Genomic DNA, 27,258 nt, shown 5'->3' with positions numbered 1-27,258 from the left:
TGTTATTTTCAAAAAATTTCCACAGCTATGCAAAAAGAGCACTATTCCTTGTCCCTTGAGTTTCTAAAACGATGCTAAAAAGATAATAGAATCTAAGGGGGTTACAATTGCCTGTATTTTAAAGCATAAGATAAAAGATTTCTTTTGATAAGATCTCAACCTACAACAATCGTTGCTTTAATTTATTTTTCGGTCGTCCAATGGGTTTTGCATATCGTCGTTTTATTTGTGCAGCTTTCTCATGAAGTAGTTTTCTTCCCTTTTTCTTTGGTCTGCAGACTTGGCAAATCCACATCCCTGAATTAATATATATATGAGAAAAGTATTTTAATGTTTCATTTTAGGAGAGATATTAAATATAAACTGCAGTGGAAATAAGCTGTCCAAGGATATATGCCTGTATGCAGAACTTTACTCTAGAACGTAGATATTCCCTTTTGTCATTCTCCTCAGGAAGCCTTCATTAAAGGTCACTCCCCCCACCCCACTCCCCCTACCCCTGCCCCTGCCCCAACCAGGGTCAAGGTGGTGAGAACAGAGGGCTGTCCCTATCTCAGAACCCTTCTATGAGGCTTTCTGCAACATGTCACCAAACCTCCCTCCACCACATAAACACACATGAAAACCCGATCCTGCTGGATATTAGATATCTTTTGATTAGAGGGAGATGTTTTTAAGTTAATTGGTTTTTAGAATCTCTGGGAAAAAGGAATTTATTTCTTTCTGGAAATCTTCCACGCTTAAAAAAAAATCAGTATAAAATATAACTTTTAATTAAAACAAAATTTTTAAGGACTGAAGCTACAAGAATTAAAACTATACATCTGGTATAGAGAAACAGGTCACTGGATAAGAATTTTTATACCAAAACAACTGAAACCTATAGAAGTTTAGCCTATCAAAAAGGTCATATTTCAAGTCAGTGAGGAAAGGATGAAATGACTCAGTGAAGTGGTGACAGAACAAATAACCATCTATATGGAAGGAAAAGAATTATTTCTTATCCTTTATAAAAATAAATTCTAGGCAGATGAATATTATGACAAAATTAAATGTTACCAAGTACCAGGAAAAATATGTGGTTATTTATTTAATTTAAGCATGACTGGCGTTTAAGACTAGAGCCATAAAGAAAAAGATTCATGGACTGGACTATATAAAAATATAAAGAACTTCTACAAATCAGTAAGAAAAGGTTAAAACCCCAACAGAAAAATGATTAATGGGTAAAAACAAGCATTTTACAATGATATACAAATAGCTAATAATCAAACATAAAATATGTTCAATGTCATTACTTAAAAAAAAGAATCAGACCTTTTTTCTATTGTATCAAATTGGTACAAATTGTAAATAATACCATTGTATTTCATCAAGAATGAGACACTATGGACTATAAAATGCATCTGATTTTTTTATAAAATGTGTCTCAGACTCAATGAAATAGAGTAATGGTAAGTGTTGGTTACAATACAGGGAAACAGATATTCTCACACACTGGTGGTCTGTCTGAAAACTGATAGAACCTTTCATGTACACAGCTTTTGATCCAGCAATTCCTCCCCTAGGAATTTATCTTAAGGAAATAATTGTGGATAGAAAAAATTGAAAACATTTGTAATATCCACCATTGGGGGTTAAGTAACTTATGATTTGTTTATACATGGTGTTGCAAAATCAAATATGTTCAGGACCCACCCAACTGAAGCAAGCTGGAATTCAAGACAAGAGGGAGTAGTGAGATTGGGGCAACATGCATACTCCACCTAAAGGAAGCAAATTCAAAATTTTAAAAATATTGTATCAGCTCACCTGTAATGCCTTTAAAGAAGTCTTCAAAATATATGTATATGTATATGTATATGTATATGTATATGTATATGTATATGTATATGTACCAACAAAGTATAACTGTGGCCCATAGTCAACAGGTTTGCTACCCCAGATCTATACTATGGAGTTCTATGCACTCATTAAAAACTGTGTTTAGGAGAACATTTAATGATGTAAGGATGTTAGAATCTTATAAAGATGGAAAAAACAAAAGATTACAAAAACATGTATAAAATGTTCTGTTTCTTTTTAAAGGTGTGTAGCGAGCTGAGAGGGAATTCCTAATGGACTGTTCTTTTTATTCTGCTCTGCCACTCTGTATTTACTAAATATTTCACAATAAAAATGAATAAATTTTGTAATATGGCAGTTATTTTTAATGTTTAATATATTATAAAATGATGAAAGGAGACTGAGACAGAGACAAAAGTCCATATTCCATATGGATATACCCATATAAAATAGTTCCGATGCTCATGTTCAAATTATCAACTAATGGCCAAGAAAATGGGGGTAGCTCATTTCGTAGGAATTTGGAGACATCATTACAACCATTATGGAAAATAGGTGATTTCTCACCTCTGAGCATGGTACTGAATAACATGGAGAGTGTTCGAAACTTCTGACCTACCTAATCTAAATTGATCCTAATAAGGGAATGGTTTTGGGAAAGGAATGGTCTCTTTCTTACCCTTGTGCTTGAATTAGAGTCTTTATTACATTACCCATAAACTAAATGCTTTTACACTTCTCTGCTCACAACATGTGCCAAACCCACAAGTATAAGAAGGTGGAAGGGATGAAAAAGTGCTTAAGGAATCTGTATCCCTCTGAGCTGGACAAGGCTAATGAGTATGTAATAAAACACATTTTTACTATGTTTTAAAAGTTCACCTTTTGGCATTCTGGAAAGTGGGGGGTCACAGCACTCCATATGGAATCCTCTATCACAGGAGTCACAAAAAAGCATATTATCCTGTAAGATAACATATTAGAGAGTCGTTGAGACTGAAACCAACTAACTGTAAAAGGCCACAAATTCTCTTATTATCTGCTTAACAGTAATTAAATATAACGAAGGGGTACCATGATCCCTGCTGAAACTTGAAATCACGTGTATTTAAATCTTCAAATAGAAAATAGCAACTGTCTACAAGAATGACAAACCTTAACACTGAGAACTAGCAATTTACCTGGAGATGGACTACTGAAAGCCATACTTACTGCATTTTTGCCTTGGATTCTACATGCACTGCATGTCTTGCACTCGATGCACTGCCACCTTAAGGCCTTTACATTTGTTGTTAATTCAGGACAAAATTTCAAACAGGATGGGTGTCCTACAAGAATAAAAAGCAAATTGCTTTATGGGAATGGTGCTTTAGATTTTTTTAAACTCCCATTCCCTCATTGTTCATAGATAGTGATAATGCCAGTTAAAGACCTAAAGAACTGGAAAATACAAAAAGATCAGAGAATCCAAATGATACTTCCCTCTCTGCCTTTTTTCCCCTGTATGTAACTGAGTGATTATACAAATGATTCCTTAAGAGAAATTTGGCATATTTATACCAGGTTCCAATCAAAAGTCTTGGAGAACTTGAAGATAACATGCTCAAATCATGTTCTCATTCCCGTGCCTTCTGTTAACCTCTTGCCCTGGCCCTCCTCATCAGCCACCAATGACCCAAAGTTTGCTGGTGTGCTGGATGGTGAGAGGAGTTACCGAAGTTCAAATAATTCCTGCTCTATATACTGGAATCATAAAACTTAAAATGACAGCTAAGTAAAATGGGCAGCTTAATAATACAACTATAAATGCCAAAAAAAAAATAATAATAATAAACCAACAGTATACAGAGAATACCCCATTGCTGGGATATGGAAAGAAGATACTATTGCCATCTTGCCCCTGGTCCTTGAACTTAAATTCTGAAAGTAGAAGCAGAAATTGTGAATCTGAGAGTTAAGAAGTTGGAAGATCCACGTCAAATGGAATATGCCAAGAAGAACACCCTCAGCAGGTTTCCCCCATTTTTCTGAGTGCTCACCTTTTCCACACAGTTTTGGGCACACTTTATCTAGCAGCACTCACTTCACAGAGCAAAACTCGAGACCCTAAGCAGCAACACCATTCGAGGAAGCCACCCAACCTACACTGAGTAATAGATTCCTCCAAAAGGCTTGGGAGTGTGAGCCTAGTCTCTTTGGAAGGCAGTTCAGTTTAAAATGTGATGGTCGGGGCGCCTGGGTGGCGCAGTCGGTTAAGCGTCCGACTTCAGCCAGGTCACGATCTCGCGGTCCGTGAGTTCGAGCCCCGCGTCGGGCTCTGGGCTGATGGCTCGGAGCCTGGAGCCTGTTTCCGATTCTGTGTCTCCCTCTCTCTCTGCCCCTCCCCCGTTCATGCTCTGTCTCTCTCTGTCCCAAAAATAAATAAAAAACGTTGAAAAAAAAAAATTTAAAATGTGATGGTCTTTTTTTTTTTTTTTTTAATTTTTTTTTCAGCGTTTTTTATTTATTTTTGGGACAGAGAGAGACAGAGCATGAACGGGGGAGGGGCAGAGAGAGAGGGAGACACAGAATCGGAAACAGGCTCCAGGCTCCGAGCCATCAGCCCAGAGCCCGACGCGGGGCTCGAACTCACGGACCGCGAGATCGTGACCTGGCTGAAGTCGGACGCTTAACCGACTGCGCCACCCAGGCGCCCCTAAAATGTGATGGTCTTTTATCACATAAACCTGAGATCCCTAAACTTGATTTTATTTTTTCTAAATCTGGTCTTAAAATAGTAAGAACATTAGTAAATCCCATGTGAAAGAACTTATAACCAAGCTGCAAAAGAAACCTGAGGGTAATAAAAAAAGCAGATTCTGCAATTTCAAAACTGTTTTATAATTTCCTGACTTTGGCAGGCTCATTGTTTAAATATGTTTTTTGGGTTGCTGCCAAAAAGGTCCTCCTCCCTAAAGCTTAACAGGTGCTTCATAAAATTCCACCCACTAGGAGATTTGGCTTTTTGAAGTAAAAACATTCAAAATCAATCATCAATACCGTTAATAAAAGCACACTATTCCTGAGCTAAAAAAAAAAAAAAAAATCTAAACATCTGTATTTAAGATGTTGAGCAAATAAAAATGTTGTCATAGGATTACAAACTCAGGCTTCAGAGACACCCAGGCAGATGCATTTAACCTATGACACCATTCTTTTAGAAGGGTTCCTCTCATTCAAATGAGTACAGGGGGAGGAAGTTTAAATATATAAAAATGGTATCAATCACCTCTTTCTGCTCAGGAATAGCAAACAAAGACAGCTTGCTTGCCTACTTTAAGAAGTGTACTCTGAAAGGAGAGGGGAGAGATCTACTTTGATCAGGGTTCTCCCTCCCCACCCCCCCCCATATAGTTATGGGGGTAAGAACTCAAGTTTTAAAGAACAGCAATTTAAATTCCACGCTTAAAATGGGTCCCATCAGCTTAAAAGTATACCATTTACTTCTTTTCCCCCCCTTTTTATTACTTCCTGTAAGTCATACATCACCAGCACATATGACCTCAATTTCATGCACTGAATTTCTCTACATTTAAATCTGCTTTTGTACCTTAGCTTAATATCCAGTAACTAAGGTAATTCACATCTTATTTTAGTTTACTACTTATTCTCACCGAGATCCTATGGAAAATACTTTTTAATAATTACACATTTTAAAAATTAAAGGATTTCAGCCACTGTCAATCAAGAGCAAGGAATATTCCTCCTCTTACTGCTTTCTCTCACTTTAAGCACTATTAGATCTCAAAACTACCATTTAAGCTACCCTGTCAAATTCTAAAATCTTCAGCCTATCTTCCCTTTAGGCAGCAATCTTACCTTTATTTAGCTCAAGAGAATTGGCCATAGATCCCTTCCAGCTCTAAATTTCTATGATTCTGTAAAGGATGCTGAGGGATGAAGAAACATTTCCATTTTATTTTCTCACGGCCACTTTAAATTAACACAAAAGACTGTAACTAAGCTTGAAACACCACTACACAATTATAGTAATTAGATAAAGGACAAAAAATGCTATTGATAATGAAATTCCTTACCTCCTATTTACCCATTCCAAAAACTCAACAATTCCCTCTAAAATGTAAGTTCCCTCTGCTCACACAATTCATAGTTGTTGTCTTTTTGGAGTTTGTTTTGTGATGTGCAGTCAACCAGATTTGAAAGAATAATGTGTATTTATTCAACTCATTCTTTCTTATTATGAATACATATGAAGCATAGTCGCTTACAGCAGTTTTATCTAGCAAAACCAAAGGAATACTGTTTAAAATTTAAAAAATACCAATGAAACCACAAACCAGTAAAAATAATTTTTGGAGGAAGTAAAAACTTTTTCTCTGTGGGAGAAAAAAAACTATGGGCTTTGTAGTAGACAGAATAATGCCCCCCAAAGATGTCTATGCTGTAATCCCTATATAACCTGTAACTATATTCCCTGACACAGTAAACAGGACTTTGCAGATATGACTAAGGGTACAGGTCTGGAGATGAGGAAATTATTCTGGGTTATATGTGTAGGCCCAATCTAATAACAAGTACTTAAAAACAGAAGCATCTTTTCCAGACGGGTTAGTAAAATGAGATGATAAAAGGAAGATGTGAAAGACTCCACCCAGTTTTGCTAGCTTTGAAGATGGAAGAAAGGGGCGACCAGAAGCCAAGAAATATGGGTGGCCTTTTGAAGCAGGGAATGTCATTCATCTAACAGCCAACAACAAAATGGGGATCTTGGTACAGCTAACGTACACAATGGTGAAAAACAGAGTTTTGAGTGTGCCTGGCTAGCTCAGTTGGTAGAGTATATGACTCTAGGTCATGGGGTTGTGAGTTCAAGCCCCATGTTGGACAGAAAGTTTACTAAAAAAATAATAAAATCTTAAAACAAAACAAAACAAAACAACAAGAAAACCCTGAGAGCTTTCCCCCCGAAGGTCAGGAAGAAGCCAAGAATGTCCACTCTCACCCCTTTTATTCAACAGAGTCCTGGAAGTCCTAGCCATAGCAATCAGATAAGAAAAAGGAATAAAAGGCATCCAAATTGGTAAGGAAACAGTAAAACTTTCACTGTTTGTAGATGACATGGTACTATATATAGAAGCCTCAAAAGATTCTATGAAAAAACAACTAGTCCTGATAAATGAATTCAGTAAGGTCGAAAGACGCAAAATCAGTGTACAGAAATCCGTTGCATTTCTTCTTTTGTTAATGTTTATTTACTTATTTTGAGAGAGACAGACAGACAGACAGAGAGCATCCCAAGCTGGCTCCGCACAGTCAGTGCAGAGACAGATGTGGGGCTTGAACCCACAAACCATGAGATCATGACCTGAACGGAAATCAAGAGTCGAACACTTCACCAACTGAGCCACCCAGGTGCCCCCGAAATCTGCTGCATTTCTATCCACTAATAATGAAGCAGAATAAAGAGAAACTGAGAAAACAATCTCATTTACAATTGCATCAAAAATAATAAAATACCTAGGAATAAACTTAACCAAGAAAAGTGAAAGACTTTACACTGCATACTATAAAACACTGATGAAAGAAATTTAAGATGATGCAGAGAAATGGAAAGACGTTCATGCCCACAGGTTGGATGAACAAATATTGTTAAAATGTCCATACTCCCCAAAGTAATCTACAGATTTAACCTAATCCTAATCCCTAACAAAATACCAGTAGTATTTTTCACAGAACTAGAATAAACAACCCTAAAATTTGTATGAAAGCAAAAAAGACTCTGAATAGTGAAAGCAATCTTGAAAAAGAAAAAGCAGGAGGTATGAAAATTTCAGATTTCACATTATACTACAAAGCTGTAGTAATCAAAACAATATGGTACTGGCACAAAAATGGACATAGATCAATGGAACAGAATAAAAAGCCTGAAACAAACTCATGATTATATGGTCAATTAATCTTTGACAAAGAAGGCAAGAACATGCAATAGGAAAAAAGATAGTCTCTTCAACAAATGGTGCTGGGAAAACTAGACAGCTACATGCAAAAGAATGTAGCTGAACCACTTTCTATTACATCATTGACAAAAATAAACTCAAAATGGACTAAGGACCTAAATGTGAGACCTGAAATCATAAAAATCCTAGAATAAAGCACAGACAGTACTTTCTCTGACACTGTCTGTAGCAATATTTTTCTAGATATGTGTCCTGAGGCAAGGAAAATAATTGCAAAATTAAACTAGTGGAACTACATCAAAATAAAAAGATTCTGCATAGTGAAGGAAATAATCAATAAAACTAAAAGGCAACTTACTGAATGGAAAAAGATATTTGCAAATGACATAACCGATTAAGGGTTAGTGTCCAAAATATATAAAGAGCTGATACAACTGAACACTCAACAAACAGATAATCCAATAAAAAATGGGCAGAAGACACCAATAGACAATTCTCTAAAGAAGACATAGAGATGGTCAGCAGACACATGAAAAAATGCTCATCATCACTTATCAGAGAAATGCAAATCTAAACTATGATGAGTTATCACTTCACACCTGTCAGAATGGCTAAAATGAAAAACACAAGAAACAACAAGTGTTGGCAAAGATGTGGACAAAAAGGAATTCTTGTGCATTGTTGGTGGGAATGCAAACTGGTGCAGCCACTGTGGAAAACATTATGGAGGTTCCCAAAAAAGTTAAAAATAGAATTATCATATGATCCAGTCATCGCAATACTGGGTATTTACCCAAAGAATCAAAAAGACTAATTTGAAAGGATATATGCACCCCAATGTTTATAGCAGCATTATTTACAATAGCCAAATTATGGAGGCAGCCCAAGCAACCATTGATAGATGAATGGATAAAGATGTGGTGTGTGTGTGTGTGTGTGTGTGTGTGTGTGTGTGTGTGTATGAGAGAATACTATTCAGCCATAAAAAAGAATTAAATCTTGGCATTTGCAATGACATGAATGAATCTAGAGATTATAATGTTAAGTGAAATAAGTCAGTCGGAGAAAGATGAATACTATATGATTTCATTCATATGTGGAATTTAAGAAACAAAACAAAGGGGGAAAAAAGACAAACCAAGAATCAGACTCTTAACTATCTAGAGAACAAACAGAAGGTTATCAGAAGGGAGGTGAGTGGGGGGATGGGTGAAGGGGATTAAGAGTACACTTACCTTGCTAGAGCACTGAGTAATATTTAAAGTTGTTGAATCACTATATTGTACACCTGAAACTAATATAACACTGTACATTAACTAAACTGGAATTAAAATAATATATATATGCACACACACATATACACACATATAGACAAGTATTTGTTGAAAGAAAGAAAGAAAGGGAAAGAAAAGAAAAGAAAAGAAAAGAAAAGAAAAGAAAAGAAAAGAAAAGAAAAGAAAAGGAGGGAGGGAGGGAGGGAGAGGAAGGAAGAGAGGAAGGAAGGAAGGAAGGAAGGAAGGAAGGAAGGAAGGAAGGAAGGAAGGAAGGAAGAAAGAAAGAAAGAAAGAAAGAAAGAAAGAAAGAAAGAAAGAAAGAAAGAAAGAAAGAAAGAAAGAAAGAAAACGAACAGACAGACAGACGGGGCGCCTGGGTGGCTCAGTTGGTTGAGCATCTGACTTCAGCTTCAGGTCATGATCTCACGGTTCAGGGGTTTGAGCCCCGCATCGGGTTCTGTGCTGACAGCTCAGAGCCTGGAGCCTGCTTCTAATTGTGTGTCTTCCTCTTTCTCTGTCCCTCTCCCCCTCACACTGTCTCTTTCTCTCAAAAATAAATAAACGTTAAAAAAAATTTAAAAAGAAAGAAAGAAAGGAAAGAAGAAAAAGAAAATGGGGGTCTTGGTCCTAGAAACAAACCCAAGGAAATGAATTCTGTCAACAACTTTGTGGTAATTTGTTACAGCACCAATGGAAAACTAATAAACACTCTGACACTGGGACCCTCGGACTGGCTATCTGATCAACCATCTGTCCATCTGAGACAGGGTAAGGACAAGACAGGCATACTCTAGCAGGAAAGAGACACATTAAATAAGAATTAGAACTAATATGTGACAATGGGCAGCTCAGAGATATGGGCGAATCTAGCAGGTTAGAAGAACACCTTCCTACAGAAGAGACCCATAGGATGAATGGGATTAGATGGGACCAGTTGAGGGGCAAGGTGGGAGAAGCTAGAATGTGCTGAGGGACAGGGGAACACGGCACACTCACAAAAGAAAGGTTCAACAGAACTAGTGTGCACAATATACGGGGTGGGGGTAGTGATGCAAAATAGGTCGAACAGGAGCCCAATCTGAAGAGGATTTGGGGACTATATTAAAGAATTTGGATTTTTCCTAAGGGTAATTGGTAGCCACTAAATCTGTGAATAGATTTAAAGTTTAAAACTTTCACTTAGCCTTGCAGCATGGAAAATAGATGTGGAGGGGAAAGAGAGTCAAGATTATATTTAGGTTATTATAATAGCAGATCTGAGCGGGTTTGGTGGGAGTGTGTGGATTTACTGAGGATGTGTAATATAAATTAGGACACAGAATCCATGTATTTTCAGCGATTCCTTCGTGTGAGAATAGAACACAGGATGGCTTGTGGAACTGACTGAATAGCCATTCGCTGAAATGGGAAATCCCTGAGGAGAAGAAAGAAGTCAGTTTGCTGAGATTTCTGTTGTTATTGTAGTGTTTATTGTTTTGGGGTGGCAGGGGCACTGCAAGGTTGATAGCCTGTTTGGGATACTTAACTCTGCAAAGCCTACAGGGCATCCAAGTGGAGAAATTCTGAAGGCATTTATATCTAAGTATCTGAAGCTATGAAGCAAAGAAGCACAGGGCTAAGGACAGAAGCCTGAAGAAATATTTAGGGGATGGATAGAGACAAAGAAGCTAACAAAAAATATATAGAGAAGGAAGTGGTGACAGAAAACACAGAGAATATGAGATCACAGAAGCCAAAGGAAAAGAACACTTAAGGAAAAAGATTCTCAACAGGCCACACAGGGCTGAGGACTACCTGGTGTGAACTGAGAGATGTGCACTAGAATCTGATACAGATTGAAACGTGACCTTCAGATTTTGCTACATGGAAGTCACTGTTAATCCTAACAAGCACAATTTCAGTGAAATAAAAGGCCATGAGCAAAGTTTCTGCACTTAGATAATCAATCCAGCTGCGGGCTTGGAGAAGGTGGGGTTCATCAGTCCTTCCTCCTCCAATCTATGTATTCCTCTTTGGAGTCCATCTTTAGGTTTCTCTGTAGTCAAGGGTCTCCTTCCCAACCTAACCATTCAATCAGTATCGACTTGGTGTGAAACTGGATAACTAACCAACCAATCCCTGGGAATTTTCTCACAGTGACCCAAAGAAACGAGTGATCTTTCTTTATATACCTACTTATCTGCATACTGCACCTACCAGTTCAGTCTGGGAGAAGAAGGCAGGCAAGTTTTGTTCAGGGTTAACACACAATTAAAGAAACCCAGCAGAGACTTCAGGTCTGAGGGCAGAATGACATCTGATGCCACAGCTTGTGCTCCCTTTACTGTACAAAGGTGTGGTTCTTGCCTTCCCAGCTGCATCACAGCGGCCTCTGTCTCCAGTTTCCATGAGCTTCCACTTAGAATAAAGCTGTAATTTGGAACTGTACACTTATCTTAGATTTGCTAATTTGAAAACACACATGCACACAACTCATCTGTAAGTAAGATTTAACCACCCAGCAATCTGAGCAGCAGACACAAAATTTCATTTGGTATAATATCTAATACTTATGTGAAGCTAATTAAAGATAATTTGGTCTTAATGAGGCAAAGAGAATATAACAGTGTTAATTTCAAAGTAGGCTGATCCATGAAAGTCAAGTAAAATCACTTCCTAGTCCCAACATTTCTAAAGACCTGAAGACTATCTGATGATTCCCTCATTCGTATTAGTGGTTAGAATAATCCTTCATGCTTGTGTAATGTTTTATAGTTACCGATAATCTTCATATCATTATCTCACTGGATGCTCACAACAGTGCTATGGGTGCAGGGCTGCAGACATCACCCTCCACATTTTACAGATATGAAAACTGCACTTACACAGCCAGCAAGCAGAAAACTGGAAAACCACATTTGGGGCTCGGTGCACTCGGCACCTCACCTCTTATTTTTACTGTCTGTAAACCTGAATTATTTTCTCAAAGGAACTTTCAGCAGGAAAAACATAGTTAAATAAAGTACTGCCCATTTGCAGCACTAAGCCACTTTAAAAATAGAGACATTTCTAATTGGCTTACTTTATGATGTAAGGAGAAGGAAACATTTATTACTCTCATCTATGAAATCTAAGCAGAGCTTAAGTGTGACATCATACAAATGGTACTTCAGACAGAGGCACTACAAACCAAAAGGCACATATGGGAAACACATTTAAGAATGATCCTCCTTATAGGCTGCCATCTATATTTCCTTTTTCTGGTTTTATACTGCTTTGGGTATTTTTTTCACATGAGCATTTTACATTAGGGAGTCCTTTGATCATTACAAACAGTTTCAATTCAATCCTAGAACCAGGGGACTCTTCTGAGTGTGAGATAGTGGCCATTTCCATAAGGCCAACTAGGGGTACCAACCACTCTGTAATTCCCATTGGAGAAACTGGACTGGACTGTGACAATAGGGTTTCTACCATTATTAGAGGGTACTGTTGAGCCATGCCAGCCTATGTTATTGTTTTTTCCTCTATAATTATCAAGTGTCACAACAGAACATTATAACTACAAGAATCCCCCCAAGCTCTCCAAAGAAGACCCACATTTTATTTTGATTCTTCTATTTAAAGAGTAGCAAATAACAAAGTCTACTCCTCTGATGTACCAGATGAAGTAAATGTCTACAATGCATCGCCCTGAGCTAGGAACAGTGTTGTTGTTGTTGTTGTTTTGACTAAAGTAGCTAAATCCAGACTGGCAAAGCACATTGAAGGGAATATTAGGTGAACCTCAACACTGAGCCAGTCCCCATGGTGGAGTCCAGAGCAGCTCTTGGAGATCCTCTATCCTAAACAAAGGGACACGATGCCCCCAAGGGCTTGAATTTCTGCCATGACCCATACCTTGACTCCAAAGCCTCTGGCTTTTTCTACCTGAAAGGAGGAGGAAAGGCCGGCTCACAAAATGACCCTAGTTATATAAGCCTTCCAGACAGTATCCTTAGTCCATTCTCCATTTGTTAAAAGAGAAAACAAAAGTGTTTTTGAAGAGAAAACCTAACATTACACCTACATACCCTGGTAAAATAAGAAACTTTAGGGGGAAAAAATTTCGGTGACCTCAAAGTATAAAGGAGATCAAACCTCTCCTTTGGCAGGTCTTCAATCTGGGAAAGACGAAGGAGATTGATTACATCAGAAAATCTAAGATCTACCTGTTTAGAATTACACCTTTATACCTTGTGAAGGAGGCCTTGAAGTTATGATCTGGTAGATAATGATCTCAAATTCCTTATCAACTCAAGTAAGTGTATCGGCAGAGGTAAGGAAATATATGAAGGGAACTTTTCTTCCCACATTTAAGTGCACTTTTAATCTGTCTCGGCATCCAGACAAATAGATACACTAAAAAAAAAAAAAAAAACCAGTGAAGGTAGTTTTTAAAGTACCACCTTAAAAATAACAAAGGGTAAACCCTAGACAAGTGAACACCACTAAACTGATCAGGCAGTTAAACAAAAGAATAATTCATTCAGAATGAGCCTCGTGAGAAAACCCAAAAGATAACTCCAGAGTCAGAAGTGATGAGTGAGGGACTACTTTACCAGGATAAAACAGGGAGATTGGAGGGTTGAAATTTATTAAACTGAACATACAGATAATGTTTCCATGCCCTTTTGTCACTATCCATGATACCATGGACAGGTAAAGAATTTTAATGAATCTGTAAAGCCCATCAAAAAGACTGTCAGAATGCATTTCTCAGGCAGAGTTTGAAATGTCTTATTTCCAAGGCTCTCCCTTCCTAGAAGGGTCCTGAAAACTGCAGAACCACATACAGCCTACCAAGTTAAACCTTTATAGGAGGAGGGAGAATCATTACACAACACTGTCATTCCTCAGCATGAAACATTTCCTCTATCCAACCATCAAACAGCTGTCAAAAATGGTGATAAGATTTGAAATTACTTGGAGCAATCAAGGACAATAGCAAACATGGCAAATAATGACAATGGCTGACATTTACAGCACACTTACCATAGTTACTGTAGACCCTGTGCTAGGCTATTTACCTGTGTTCTTTCATTGAACTCCCACAAAATCCAAGAGGTAGGTGCTACCAATATCTAATTTTCTAGTGATGAAATCAAGGCACAAAATAATTAAGTAACTAACTCAATGTACAGGAACTGGGGCAAGGCTGGCTCTTGAGTTTGTTCTTAACCACTACACTATACTGATTTCCTAAATGACGGTATTCTGTGGCTTTTTGCAGTCTTGTTGTTGTTCTTAAAGATAATTATAACTACAGAAATACTTGCTTATGAATGTTAAAATAACACTGTGGGGGAAAAGTGATAGAGAAAAGAACAGAGAGAAGGAAATTTAAAGATTAACAGAGATTATTTTTTTAATCCAATTAACTGCCACTCAGTCGGCTGGAGGGTCTGTGTGTGTATATGCATACATACAACTAGAGAGAGAGAGAGAGAGAGAGAAAGAGAGAATGTAGGCAACTATTATCTAATTAGCAAGAAGGAAGACCGGCTTGGTAAGCACAATTTGACTTTTATTTTCCATTTTAGAACTGGAGATGTGGTCTTAAAAACTCAGATTGAGGAAAAAAGCACAGGTGACAGCTACTTGACAGCATCCTGAATACTACAATTTGCCAACGATTGGTCCAGTGTCCTTACCCAGCAATTCCTTGATTTCAACATCGCCTTCTTTATAGACCACTCTTTTCCTATCTTATTCTAGGCAATCTGAATTTTTTCATGCCTGATGATTTCTTGACTCTGTCCTGCAGTTTCCAGAACACTGTCCCTTTCATTCAGAGTCACACAGAGCTGGGTTGTAATATTGTATCTCACCAGTAGGTGTCATGACCTGAAACACTATATATTCCAACTCCAGGATCTCTTAAGTTGAGACTGCCTATTATATAAAACAAGCGATTCTAGTTGTATTCAGCCTGAAAACATAGAATTCTCTACACTGAATTTTCCTGCAAAATACTCCACACTGAGTTACCAATGCTGGTATGAAATCAAAGCTTAATTATAAATATTACTACTACTACTACTACTACTACTACTACTACTACTATATAACATACATGGTACCTTTATGTCAGTGCTAATATAAACACACATGTTTCCTCTCTAGTTGCACTTACTTATTAAATTTAAAGCCTATGCTATTACCAAATAATTGCTTTAAAAAACAAATGCAGTTTTGATAGAGATATAAATAGCATACAAGTTATAGAGGAGCAACTATACAAAAAAATACCAACTTACCACTACTGCCACAATCTGCACAAGAGAGGAGTTCTTCTGGTTTCTTTTCACGATTTGATTCTTTAGTCCCCAAACAGAAGCTACATATCGGAATGGGGTCGGCACGGGGCTGTGACAAAATTAAAATGAAAAAATACTCAGTTTTCCATTTCAAAATTAACGACAAAATATTAAACTCAAAGCTTCTTATGTATTTCCTTAACAAAGAGAAAATGCTGAGTAAGGGATACAAAACAACATTTCCTAATTAAAAAAAATCTCTTCAGTCATTTGATGCTAAAGTATTACCTGAATAATGCATTGAAGTCTAATAGTAAGATTCAGAAGTAATTTATATTAAGCCAATGAAATCTAAGACCTTTATATATTATATATAACCTTCCTGAAATGAATATTATTAAAGACTCTTTTCAGGAGTGCCTGGCTGGCTCAGTCGGTAGAGGATGTGACTCTTGATTTTGGGGTCATGAGTTCAAGTCCCACATTGGGTACAGAGATTAAACAAACAGATTCACTTGAAATATCAATTGTTCCCATAATCCATACGCTTATAATAAATTGATTCATCTATTCAGCATTATAATTTATGAATACCATCTAATTAGTTCAGATTGTTTAACTAAACTTTGTCAAATGTTCTAGTGCAGGCCACTATTATTCATCTCTTAAATTTTTGATATACAATATTGGCATGTTGTTAGGTGACATAATAAACAAGAACTTTAAAATGCTGTGAGATCACTTGGGAAGCTCAAAGGATCACTAACAAGGTCTTTCTGGCACCAAGGTCTTCCAAAGTAAACCACACCATGCCACACAAAGGAGATAAAGTCTCAATCTCTGACATCCCCACATTAATAAAATAAAAAACAAAACATTTGTCTAATCCCCTAGTACCCTTTGCCTCTGAGGAAACTGCTTTTAACAATGTATAAGTCTGCATATACATCTCAGTGTCTGCATTGTTATTTATGACTACCAGTGATGCTAATATTCCCATTCATATGAATAAGTTGACTGTGTCTACAGATCTGGTCACATTTATTTTGAACAGCCAAAACTGTATGAAAATTAAAATTTTATTGCATATTCCAAGGCTTCACACATGTTGTCTCTAGCCATCTGAATGTAGCTATATGTATTTATATTTGAATCTCAAGAATCAAAAATTCAGGGCAAGAAAAGTTAGCATAATCATAAATCTTTTTAATGTAAATTAAGAATAAGATTTTGCAAGGTCTAACTTTTTAAGTATGTATCAGCACAAAATAAACCCTTAGTTGTTCAGCTACTCTGTCCCAGATGCCTAATTAATACATTGCCTGATACATAGTAGGCACTCAAAATATATGTTAGCTGAATAAACGGAAGGAACATATGCTAGTTAAAAGAAGAAACCCTCATCTCTAAGATACGATTTCAAATGGTTATAATGGTTCCAACAAATGTCTTGGTTCACTGTGAAAACATGTCATCAAAAAACACAATTCATCTTATGACTGAGGATGTGCAAAATTGTTCAATATGATTATTAATTTCATCATACAATGTGAGTATTCGTTATCTTGCCCTTATTTTCAGTTTAATTTGTTCTCTTAATATGCACAGGCTTTAATTTCTGAAGTAGCTATGCAAATGTATTTTTGTAGCCACAGTTAAAAAGCAGAGTATAAAACACTTTGTACCGGAAAAACCAAAAAAGACAAGCAACAACAAATTGGTCACTGACTCCAGCCACAATTTTTTAAATGCCAGATAATCAGCACTGCATAATTATGGATCCATAGTTATTACTTGCAACTGCTCAACTGTAGTACCTTGGGAACACTTTTGTTCCTTTAAATAGCAATTAAAAGAACAATCTGGTTTTAAAGTGACAACATTCCCCTGATAGATTCTAGCTAAAACCCAGTCCTTGTACTAATGGGATTCCTGCTTTCATTTGATATAACAATGCTCAAGCCATTGCTGCCATCCTTGCGGTGATAAATAATTTACAAAATGTCACATATCATTCATGCAATGAAACAAATCCAAATCTGCAATCCCATTTTTCTTTCCCTGATGAATTTTTAGCTGTGAGAAAGACATGGCCATCAGCCAGCACTCGTGCTCATTTTTCGTTTTTAACTAAAGGTAACACAAAGGACAAAGGTTGCTAGTAGTTCATGGCCAGAAAGACTGATGTCCCACACTCTGCCCAATAATAGAAAGCATAGATGCTATCACTTCACGCTACATTCAAGTGAGCCCCACCACGCTGATGTATGCTCACAACCATTTATTTTAGGGATAACTATCTCACAATACTCTATAAAACCACTGCATTATACAGAAATGTCTGCCCTGCTGAATTATTGATAATTCAAAGCACTTTTTGCTAACCTCAGTGTAGCCGAGTCTAATTAACTTTAAAAAATTGTCACTTGTAAGAAATGAAACTTTTACAGTAATGCATGTAAATGGGTCACAAAATTATTATGATTCACTATTCTCAATCAGACTTCATATAAACTGTTTCAAAAAATAATCCCTGGTAATAGATTAAAATGGATTGCAGTCAGAAAGAGGTCTGAATAAATGGCAATTCGATTCTACGTAAGACCACTGCAGACAAATCATATTTAAGAGGTCTGAAAATGAAACCAAACATCTCCTAATTCTTAATCACTTTCTTTGTATTTCCTAAAGGTACCTAACGTGTTGATCACATTTTCTTATCAACATTACTGAAAATTTCAAACTAATCTGGAGAATTAACATCCATGGATAGGTTCTGACTCTGCAACCTGCTCAGGAAGCAATTCCTCCTCATCTCCCGTGCAAAGGTCCTGGTGTAGCTGATAGATTAGAGGTCACTTTATACACTATCTCATTTACTTATCTTAACACTTCTGCCAGAAATATTTATACAACACCCATTTTAGGGAGGCAATTGAGGATCTGAGAAGTTAGGTAGCTTTTCTAAAATTGCATGAGTTCAACTGTGGAACTGGAATTGAAACACAACTCTGTGTTCACCAAAGCAAAAAGGTAGCTTTACAATAGAGATACCTGCTTAACCAAGTGATCAACACTATCACCAGTACATGACAAACTAACATCATGTGCCTCCCAAGTGTTGCACTAAAGGATTCAGCACAGCCTATGTAGTATTTTTGCTGGAATTATTTACCCTGAATCTAATCATAAGGAACCAATCAGGCAAATCCAAATTTAGAGACATTCTGTAAAACAACTGGCCTGGAATCTTTGGGAAATGTCAATGTCACATAAGACCCAATAAAGCACAGAACCAATTTAGGCGACTAAGATGGCCTGAAAACTAAATACAGTTTGTGATCCTTGCATAGATTCTGGATTAAAAATAATAATAATACCCACAGCCATTAAGGACATTATTTGGATAATGTGGGAAATACATAAAGCATAGACAATATATAAATTAGGTAGAACATAAATTTCCTACATCAATACAATTGTGTTTCTATGGGAGAATGTCCTTATTCTTAGCAATCATGTGCTAAAATATTTTGGAGTAAAGTGTCCTGATAACTTTGGCTCAAAAGATGCAGGGGGGGAAATTGTGTATTTGTACATGTATTAAAGGTGATAAAGGTTGGTGAGTCTATGTAAAGGGTACATGGGTGTTCAACATATTGTTCTTTCAATTTTTCTGCATGTGTACAATTTTCCAAACAAATTACTGAGGATGGGGGTAGGGGCTAAAACAGTACCCCTTCCACTATTAAAAAAAGATCAACAATGGATTCTTATGTAATTGGATTACAAGCATTTATAAAATAAAGAATCTCAATCCAATTAATGATTCACAGGCAATATAGAGGACAGAGGAACTGTCAACTCATTATAGTGTTGGTGCAAGTACCAACACTCTCGAGGACAAATGACCCAGTTTCCTTCAACAAATAAATTAAAAGGGAGACACACTGAACAAGCAAGGAAAAGAGAGCAATACATATGGAATAAGAACCAAAAGATTATCCTGATAATGATTCAGGTAAATTATAAAATAAAACAAAATAGGATGACCTTTTGAAGGAACTGGGGCTAGTCAGCCTCGAACAGATTGCTCGGAAGGGACAAGCTAGAAGTCTTCATCCAGGGAAACTTGCCATGGCTCCGGAATATAAACTTGAACAGGGCTTCTGGTAGAAGGAGTTAAACTTTTCAACAGAAATGTCCAGAAATCGAATGGATTGTTTTTAATTGCTTTCTTTCTTTATTTTTAAAAATTTTGGTAAATTATACACAACACAAAATTTAGCACATTAACCATTAAAAAAAAAATTTTTTTTTTAACATTTATTTATTTTTGAGACAGAGAGAGACACAGCATGAATGGGGGAGGGGCAGAGAGAGAGGGAGACACAGAATTGGAAGCAGGCTCCAGGCTCTGAGCCGTCAGCCCAGAGCCCGACGCGGGGCTCGAACCCATGGATGGCGAGATCGTGACCTGAGCTGAAGTTGGCCGCTTAACCGACTGAGCCACCCAGGCGCCCCGGCACATTAACCATTTTTAAGTATACTGTTCAGTGGCATTAAGTATATTCATGCAACCAATACCACACCCATCACCAGAAGTTTTTCATCTTCCCAAACTAAATAAAACTGTCCCCATTAGATTCTAACTCCCTATTTCCCCCCTTCTACTTTCTGTCTCCATGGGTTTGACTCTTCTAGGTACCTCATACAAGTGGTATCATACAGTCTTCATGGAATGGATTATTTTGGGATGGCCCCTGTAATCTGTAGAGACCATGGAGAGGCTGGATGGGCTCCATCAGGACAGTTAGGGTACCACAGTAGACAAAGCAACCTCACACAAATTGGAGATCTGGGACTTTTCAAAGGTCCCTTCGAGATCAGATATTTAAATGGTTCCATGAATGGATAATATCTAAGGCTCTTCCCAGCTCTGCTCTAATTTTTTTTATTGATTCTATTTTACTTAAAAAGATATTTTAAAAGTCCTCAGCACCCTTGACCACAAAATAAAATAACCTTTTCTGAGAAAACAGGGTTTAATTCCAATTAAATAATTGGATTAATTAATTCAGATAATTTTTAGCTTTATATTTGTTTATGGCTACTTTTGTTTCTGCCCTAAAGGAAACAACATGTTTGTAAATCACATCAGTGTAAGTAAGTAAAGAAAAATAAAAGTTCATGCTAGATTGGAGCCAGGTGCACATCCTCTTTGACAATGACACAAAAAGAGGCTCTGTCTCCATGACGTCCGATCACAACGATCAGGGACACAGCTCTCTCTTTCCATCATCCCCTATGGAATGATTCATCTCGAGTCTTCTAGAACCTTCTTAAATCTACTTATAATACACACCGTTTAAGTAGTTCTAAATGTTAAAAACAACTCAGCATTTTTCATTCATCTATTCATACTTACATCATTATAAAACCTGGATTTAAATATTGATCTTTGAACCTCAGGTTTCCTCATCGGTAAAATAGGGCAGCACAATAGTGTCTGCGTTGTCTGGCTCTGGGGTCACTAAAGTCCAAATGTGAATGTGTGAAAGTACTTTGTAAACTATAAAGCTCTATTCAAATATTATGATTACTGCAAAATTCACTTTGTTTATAAAAATAAAAAGAACAAACAACTTCAAGTCCTTAATAAATATCAGCACAAATGAATTGTTGTGGAGTTTAGAATTATTATATAATAGACTTTGACTCTGTGAGTCTCCATGATAAATATTAATTTTAGAGGGTTGTTATGTGTGTTTTTTTTAAATGAATTAATCAGGGAATAAAAGAATAGGATAGAAAATGTCTCAACTGAGAGCCAAGAGGCCTGATCTAATAAAAGGAAAGCTCAAAGAAAGAGAAAAGAAAAAGATGCCAAAGGAAGTAAGGCACAAATACAAAATTGTAAATGAATACTACCACAACAGTAAACAAAGACGAACATAAATCCTTTATACCTAAGTGTCAAGCAGTTCATCTTTGGAGAGTGTTCTCAACACTTTAGCTCAGACAACTTAATTCAGTAACTCAGAATGAGTTGTATAAAAAGGCTCTTCCGTATGCATGTCTTTAAATTGCACCCTTTTATCATCTTGTACTGAAACCTGATGTTTAGGTAATGCTTTGCTGTTTACCAAAATGCTTTCCTCAAGTGTCTCACTAGTGACAAACACAGCCTGTGAGACAGGGCTGTGGTAAATTCAAGGCCTCCCTAAGGTCACATAACTATCAAGACAGAAAGACCCATTCGGCTGACTGCAAGCCCTTTGCTCTTCCACTTTCCCGAGGCTGGTCCCTCATTTCCTTTGGAGCTTGATTCAGATATCACCTTATTGGAAAGGCTGATCCCTGCCCATTCTCTCTCTGAAACTGCTTTCCACCAGCACCACTCTGGATCCCCCAGGCCTTGCTTTATTTTTCTTCATAGCATTCCTTACTGCTAGACATATTGACAAATTCTATCATTTGCCTATTTTGTTTCACTTACTGAACTATCAAAGCTCCATTCTGAGGGCAGAGACTTTGTTCACCGCTGTAGCTCCAGCTTCAAAGTACATTTGTTGAATAGATGAACAAACTGCTTTTAGGTTAGGAAGTGGATCCTCTGGTTCAACAGGTTCCAAAGAGTATTGTCCTTTAACATATATCCTTAATAACTATAATATGACATGTAAAGCAGTCATCAGTGGCAAGATGGCTTCCATCACTGTCTAATCTGAAGGGTTTTTTTTCTACTCTCATCATTTATAATGAATGACCATTCGGGCACAATTGTACTTTTCTGGGTATAACCTGACAAGACAGAACCAAAATTTAAATATCAGCTGGAAGGAAATTATCTCACCACAATGGGTTGGGGCTTGCTCAGCGATAAGTCACTCACTATAGGTTATATATAAAATAGATCTGAGGCCGTGCCAGTACCTAATTGTGAGCCTCCTTGCCTTTGTTCCCTCTTAAGAAAGAATACAAAAGGGGTGCCTGGTTGGCTCAGTCGGTTAAGCGACCCTCTTCCGCTCAGGTCATGATCTCACAGTTTGTGGGTTGGAGCCCCGCGTCAGGCTCTCCGCTGACAGCTAGGAACCTGGAGCCTGCTTTGGATTCTGTGTCTCCCTGGCTCTCTGCCCCTCCCCAACTTGTGCTCTGTCTCTGTCTCTCTCTCTCAAAAATAAATAAACATTAAAAAAAAAAGAAAAGAAAGAATACAAAAAAAAGTAGTAATAGTCAAGGAAGATGAATACATTGCAGTGAGAATAACAAAATTATAACAAGAGCATTAAATCCGTTCAATTTATTAAAAACATTTTACAATTTTTTTTTAGATTTTTTAACGTTTATCTATTTTGAGAGAGAGAAAGAGAGAGAGCAACTGGGGGAGGGGCAGAGAGAGGGGGAGAGAGAGAATCCCAAGCAGGCTCCACGCTAAGCATGGAGGCTGATGCAGGGCTCGATCCCACAGCTATGAGATCATGACCTGAGCCAAAATCAATGGGTGGCCACTTAACCAATTGAGCCTCCCTAGTATTTTACAAACTCTGGTGCTTTATTATTGGTAGTGAATAATTTCCCACAAAATTCACAACTGATAGCAGTGGGACAAGAGAGGTTGAAAAATGTTTACATTGTTTTTAGGGTAACTCTTTTTTTTTTTTTTTCTTTTTTTTGGCCACTTAGGTACTCTGCTTGATACCTACCAAATAAAGAACTAGATTTCATTTCCTGCCACTTAACCCACTTATTCAACTGATCAAGCCCACTTCTAATTAGGATATAGATCATGAACACTCAGGATTTCCCTCTAGGGCAATCTGCCGTAAGATGTAGTCTATGGAAATACACTAACTCTAAAAGTAGAGACTTCCTGTGATGATCTAAAATGTCTTGAATTTTAAGAGGATTATCTTGTTCCCATCGGCATGTGCTACACTGTGGTCAGTACAGCCATGCCTCTGCAGGAAGGTTTGGTGACCAGCTCACTTTCATGGCAGTATCAGGACTACTTCAGATCCTTCAGCGTCACAACAGAACCTTGTTTGTAACATGTCTATTGCCATTTTCTCTACACAAACGGACCCTTTTGTTTTACTCTAAGGCTGTTCTTGAAGTTCTATTATGAATTTTGACCTCAATATATGTCTAAATAATTTTTTCCAGAAGATAATTGGAGATATACTTAGTGTAAGACTTTTCACAGGCAACAATTTTACCATAATTTTACACTTACCATATAGATTTTTATTATATCGCCTCCCCTGCTTATTATACTTCTCTGTGGGTAACTGGTTCTGTGAAGGAGCACTACATTATCCCCACTGGCTCTGGATTGAGTTTCTGCATTACTCTGGGCAAAAGGATTTATTATTGCTAATGTATGGAGATCTTAAATGTGACTGCTGTATTTTACCTTCTTGTCACCATGAAGAGGGTTCTCTGTATTTTAAGAGTGACAAGTAAATTAAATCTAATAAAATAAAAATATTTAAAAGCATCACTATACATATCCATAAATATGTCACTTCCTTTTTCATTTAAAGAATCACTTAGAAACAAAAACAGTATCAATGACCAATACTGGGAAATGCACACAATCAAAAGGCTGGTTCAAAAGTATAAAACATTAAAAGCACGGCCAAAAAGAAATAAGAAAAGGAAGGAGGGGAAGACTTTCTAAGAACCTCAGCCCCTACAGTTATCAATTGTGTGGAGCTAATTGAAATGCTCACACTGTATCTGTAGTCTAGAACTTGTTCTAATTAGGCAGGTATGCCATTTATAAGAGTGCTGATTAAGGAAAGTGATTCTATTGGAAGGAATCAAATCTAATCTGGTACACTGCATTTAACAATAACATCTCATATTTTGTTGTTGTTGTTGTTATTTGTTTGTTTTTGCTTTTGGGGATAAAGCCTACAAATTTGAATGGGGGTGGGGAAGCCAATGAAATAATATTGGCTTACCCAGCATCTTTAATTTCTTATCTGGACAGGGACTTGGCTTTTAAGATTTCATCTGAACATCTCTCTTCCACCCTTACCATTAGAAACTGCAGATACTGCATTTATCTTCTTAAGAGGGATCAAAGTCTGATTCAACACAGCTGGAAATTCAACACATGGTTACAGGAAGTCTGTTTAGGATTTACAAACTATTCTGTTTGGCAAGCATGTCACAATATTAGCAATATAATATAAACTCTATTCTAGGTTTTGAAAAATGGAATTTTAAAATCAATTCATATTCAAGTGTCACAAATCTTTAATGTATTTTTTCAAACTTCATTATTTTTTAGAGCAGTTTTAGGTTCACAGCAAAATTGAAGGTACAGAAATTTCCCATATTCCCCTGCCCCACACATGCATAGACCCCTCCCTGCCCCCCAACCCCCACTATTATTAACATTTTCCACCAGAGTGGTACCTTTGTTATAAGTGAAGAACCTACACTGACACATCATTATCGCCCACAGACTACATCAGGGTTCTCTCTTGGTGTTGTACATTCTATGGGTTTGGACAAATTTATGATGACATGTACCTACCATCATGGTACCATACAGAGTATTTTCACTGCCCTAAAAAATCTGCCTATTCTGGACACCTGGGTGGCTTAGTACATTAAGCATCCAACTCATTTTTTTTTAAGTTTATTTATTGAGAGAGAGAGAGAGAGAGAGATTGAGAATCCCAAGCAGGCTCTGCACTGCCAGCACAGAGCCTGATGTGGGACTAGAACTCATGAACTGTGAGATCATGACCTGAGCCAAAACCAAGAGTCGGACACTTAACCAACTGAGCCACCCAGACACCCCAAGCATCCAACTCTGGATTTTAGCTCAGGTCATGACCTTGTGAGTTTGAGCCCCACATCGGGCTCTCTGCTATAAGAATGGAGGCTGCTTTGGATCCTTTGTCTCCCTTTCTTATCTTTCTTTAGTGTATCCATTGTTTTACTTTTTCCAGAATGTCTTATAGTTTGAATCCTATAGCTGGCTTCCTCAGTTGCCCCAAGGCATCCATTTTAATCTAGATGTAGTGCCTACTAGTCCACCTAGGCACAATGTGAATCACAGCCATTCTCATTACCAATTCCACCAAGAATTGCTACATTAACTGCTCAGGGGACACACAAGCTACTGAATATATTGTAATTAGATCCAAATAGGGAAGTAGAGTGAAGAGAGGAGACACAGGTAGGTGGATATTAACAAGCTAGAAAAATCACGTTAGTCACTTTGTCAATATTATCACCATCACCACCACCACCACCGCCCCTGGCAATGTTCTGCATTCACAGAGTTTTATATGTCAGCTGAGATGCTATGTACTATTCAATAAGTTACTAATGTTTACTCGGCATCCAACTATGCCAAACAGAATATAATTGGTACTCCAAGTGCTTGTTGTCACAGAACCAACAGAAGTAGTGTAGTTCCTTTAACATACTTAATTCTCAATTGCCCTGTGGGCACATAAACCATCTGGTGTACAGAATTTCCATGCCCTTGACTTTCCTGCTTTTGTTTTTTCCTCACTTTCAGACTATCTTTGACCCTTTCAATTACAGGAGTCATAAGCGGTAGGAAATGAGGATTGTTTGGATAATCACTATCTGAATGTCAAGAGCTCTGACCTTGTTTTTTTGGAGTCTGCCCTAAACCTCTTTGTGGTAGGGATTCTAGATCTACTAATGCTTTAGGTCAGGCACCACCCAAGCACTTATATGAACATTATTGGTGACACTCTGCTCTTTGGTGCTCCAGCATCACTGCAGGCTGCACATCATTGCACAAAACATAAGCCTCACCCCTACCAATGCAAGTTACAGCGAGGCCAGGAAGAGAAACACCAGATGTCATAGGCTTTTCCCGTGGGGCAAAGATTTTTAAGCTCAATTTCCTAGAATTTTTCGAGTCTTACAGAAACCTACTAAAGGGTATTCATTAGGTAGAGGAAAGCTCTTTATTTCTGTGAAATCTTTTTTTTTAAATATTTTAAGTCAAAACTTAGTACACAGTGAGCTCTTTGAAGGAGATCCTGGTTTGTTTATCTAAATTGCCACACGTAATGAAGAATTATACACACTGTAGATTTTGATAAATGTGTTGAATATATAAATATAACATTACTTCACATACTTGGTACTTTCTCATCATCTTCTAAATTACATTTTTACTTTAGTATATAAATGGTAAATAAAGAAATAAGAATATAACAGCACAAGGTTATGGGGGACAATAAAGAATTTTTAATTGTTTGCCCATTTACAACCTTCACAATGACCCTCTTACATTTTTTTAATTGTAAAAGATACATAATATGTACCACTTTACCTATTTTTAACTGTAAAGTTCAGTGGCACTAAGTACATTCACATTATTGTACAACCAAGTTAATGTGTATTTCACATATAATGAAATGGACAGATCGGAGTTTTGAATAAACGCATACACTCGTAACCCATACATCTCTATCAAGATACAGAACACTCCATAACCCCGGAAGTTCTCTCCTGACTCCTCCCAGTCAATTCCTTTCTACTCTCCTTCCCAAGCAGCTACTGCTCTGATTTCTCCCACCATAGTGTGATTTGGTCTGCTCTAGAACTGCATGTAAATGGAGCCAAAGACCAAATTCTTTTAGTGGGATTTCTTTCAACTCACTGTATTATCATATTCATTCATACTGCTACATATCAATAATACATTTCTATTTACTACTGACTAGTATTTTATTATAAAATGCACAAAAACTTGTGTATTCTCTCTTTGGTTGACCAGCATTTGTTTTCAGCTTAGAGTTAAAATGAATAAAACTATTATGAACATTCTTACGTAAGTACTTTTGTGGACCTGTGTTTTCATCTCTTGAGTAAATACCTAGGAATGGAACTGCT

The 27,258-nt window shown here is 37.2% G+C and overlaps 1 protein-coding gene across 6 annotated transcripts in view; it reads right to left on the bottom strand.

Moving 5' to 3' along the window:
- The window catches only part of KAT6B (lysine acetyltransferase 6B), a 191,207-nt gene that overhangs the window by 53,405 nt on the left and 110,544 nt on the right, over positions 1 to 27,258 (bottom strand). For 5 of the 6 annotated variants that reach the window (XM_058698350.1, XM_058698349.1, XM_058698348.1 and 2 more), the window contains exons 4-7: positions 15,355 to 15,463; positions 3,058 to 3,173; positions 2,728 to 2,809; positions 165 to 297 (exon numbers count right to left, since the gene is read on the bottom strand). In XM_058698350.1, the coding sequence (XP_058554333.1) occupies positions 165 to 297; positions 2,728 to 2,809; positions 3,058 to 3,173; positions 15,355 to 15,463 (440 nt within the window). Of the gene's footprint in view, positions 1 to 164; positions 298 to 2,727; positions 2,810 to 3,057; positions 3,174 to 5,703; positions 5,747 to 15,354; positions 15,464 to 27,258 lie in introns of those variants that run through there. The other variant, XM_058698352.1, reaches the window with a different exon arrangement.

The sequence above is a fragment of the Neofelis nebulosa genome, chromosome 13 (assembly GCF_028018385.1).
Source record: "Neofelis nebulosa isolate mNeoNeb1 chromosome 13, mNeoNeb1.pri, whole genome shotgun sequence".
NCBI lineage: Eukaryota > Metazoa > Chordata > Mammalia > Carnivora > Felidae > Neofelis > Neofelis nebulosa.
The sequence above is the reverse complement of the archived record's forward strand: the minus strand, read 5'-3'. Positions and strand labels throughout refer to the sequence as shown.